The sequence below is a fragment of the Octopus bimaculoides genome, chromosome 29 (assembly GCF_001194135.2).
Source record: "Octopus bimaculoides isolate UCB-OBI-ISO-001 chromosome 29, ASM119413v2, whole genome shotgun sequence".
NCBI classification, from domain to species: Eukaryota; Metazoa; Mollusca; class Cephalopoda; order Octopoda; family Octopodidae; genus Octopus; species Octopus bimaculoides.
This window is the reverse complement of record NC_069009.1, coordinates 5,607,575-5,610,000: the sequence shown is the minus strand read 5'-3', so window position 1 is coordinate 5,610,000 and position 2,426 is coordinate 5,607,575. Positions and strand designations below refer to the sequence as shown.

The 2,426-nt window shown below is 40.7% G+C and overlaps 1 protein-coding gene across 1 annotated transcript in view; it reads right to left on the bottom strand.

Moving 5' to 3' along the window:
* Window positions 1-2,426, bottom strand: part of LOC106875495 (sperm-tail PG-rich repeat-containing protein 2-like) — a 528,252-nt gene that overhangs the window by 482,377 nt on the left and 43,449 nt on the right. Inside the window, exon 2 of the mRNA XM_014923667.2 lies at window positions 1,905-2,027. Coding sequence (XP_014779153.1) covers window positions 1,905-2,013 — 109 coding nt within the window. The 5' untranslated portion in view covers window positions 2,014-2,027. The remainder of the gene's footprint in view (window positions 1-1,904; window positions 2,028-2,426) is intronic.

The following is a 2,426-nucleotide window of genomic DNA, read 5'->3' as shown; positions in this document are numbered from 1 at the left end:
TTTTTTTTTTTTTTTTTTTTTTTTCTGCTGCCCAGTAATTTAAGTTCCAACTTTTACCAAACTCTAAAATTGTGGAATATCAATGCAGAATAAGAAGAAAAAAAATATTTTCGAGATAAAATAAAATAAAATAAAATAAAAAAAGAAAACAGAAAGAAAGCGTAAACTAGAATAAAATTAAGATACATTTTCAGTTGTTACCAAGTTAAATTTAACCAAAAAATACGCAATACTGAAAGCTTAACAGAAACCTGAAAAACACAACTTATCTGAATTAAAATGGAAAATATATGCGCATATATTTACATATATTTGCATACAAAATAATGACATAATCCTGTATTCTAAGTTAAATGTCTTATTGTTGTTTGTTGTTGTCTGTGCACATTATGCTACTTGGGTTTTGGTGTACCCTGGTGCATAGGCGACCCCTTGACCCCATATAAATTTTATCATTATCATCACCGTTTAAAGTCTTTTTCTATGCCGGCATGGGTTGGATGGTTTGACAAGGATTGGCTAGGCAGAAGACAGCACTAGGCCTCAGTGTCTGTTTTGGCATGGTTTTTACTGCTGGATGCCCTTCCTAACAGCAAACACCCAGTAGACGGGACTGAGCGCTTTATACGTAACACCAGCACAGGGAAGGTCAGTTTTGGCATGGTTTTTACAGCTGGATGCCCTTCCTAACACCAACTGCCCCGTAGAGTGGACTGAGTGCTTTTTACATGGCACCAGTACAGGTGAGCTCAGTTTGGCATAGTTTTAATGGCCGGATGCCCTTCCTAACACCAACCGCCCCGTAAAGTGGACTGGATGCTTTTTATGTGGCACCAGCACAGGCAAGGTCAGTTTTGGAAAGGTTTTTACAGCTGGATGCCCTTCCAAATGCCAACCACTTCATAGTGTGGACTGGATGCATTTTACGTGGCACCAGCAGTGGCAGGGTCACCAAGTAACTTGCAAGACAAAGATCCTTTGAAAGGGGATGTGGCATTGGAGGAGATAATCTTGTACCAGATGATGAAAAGTTATAGTGAGACAGAGAGACAGAAACAGGTGTCTCGCTGTAAAGGAGATACATGGTTACCTGGCCAGAGAGAGAGAGAGAGAGAGAATGAGGACAGAAACAGCTGTGCTACTTTAAAGGAGATACATGGTTACCGAGCCTGAGGGAAAAGCAAGAGAAAGAGTGAGAGACCGGGACACAGCAAGAGGGAGCAGGAGAGAGATGGTGGTGAAATGTTGGGCATACTCATAAGAGATGGGGATCAGAATATAAATTGGATGGGAGAGTGTGAGAGCATACCCTTGTGCTACAGAAGTCATAATATAAGTGGGAGGGCATTGCTAAAAAAGCATGAGTAAAGAGTGGGGACGTAAACACACCAACATTGGTTGTCAAGCGGTGCTGGAGGGGAACAAACACAGACACAAAGACACACATAAATATATATAGATATATATGCGATGGGCTTCTTTCAGTTTCCATCTACCAAATTCAGCAGATCAAGAATGCCTACTAACCTCAAGATTCCGGGTCAGCCTTGTCACACTGTGTCACGCTGAATATCCCTGAGAACTACGTTAAGGGTACACGTGTCTGTGGAGTGCTCAGCGACTTGCACATTAATTTCACGAGCAGGCTGTTCCGTTGATCGGATCAATTGGAACCCTCGTCGTCGTAAGCGACGGAGTGCCAACAACAACAGTAATATTGTACATATTACAAGTTAATACAGGTACAGAAGACTAGCTCATCAGATCAACACAATATCATGGTTACATCAATATTCATTTCATACCTGCTGATTTCTTTACACCACCACTCCCACACACAAACGCAAATGAAAAGGCAAGAACGCCAACAAACTTCAATATGAGGAATTCCAAAAGAAAAATACCTGGTTTTTGAGTGAACCTACGCTGTTTAACTTCATAGGTACCTGGTCCGACATGGCTTGGAGTGCTACCAATAACAATGCTGTAGTCACGAGCTGATTTGTCATACATGCTGTTGAGAGAAGCTACAGGTGCCGGCAGGGAAGGAAAAGACAGAAGAAAAGAAAGGAAGTTTTAGCCAATAGACATCATAGTGGAGAATCTTCAGCTACATAATCACTAAACTAGTTTCATCTTCTTCTCATACACATAAACATATCAGACACATACATACAACACGCCCTTCATCATTTTAACAACCACTTTTCCATGCTTGCATAGGTCAGATGGAGTTTACTGAGGCAGATTTTCTACGGCTAGGATGCTCTTCTTGTCACCAACCCTCACCTATTTCTAAGCAAGGTAATAATTCCCCATGACCAGATACAAAATTGTGGAATATGAAAATGAATATCATTCATAGCCAATAGACATCATAGTGGAGGATCTTCAGCTACATAATCACTAAACTAGTTTCATCTTCT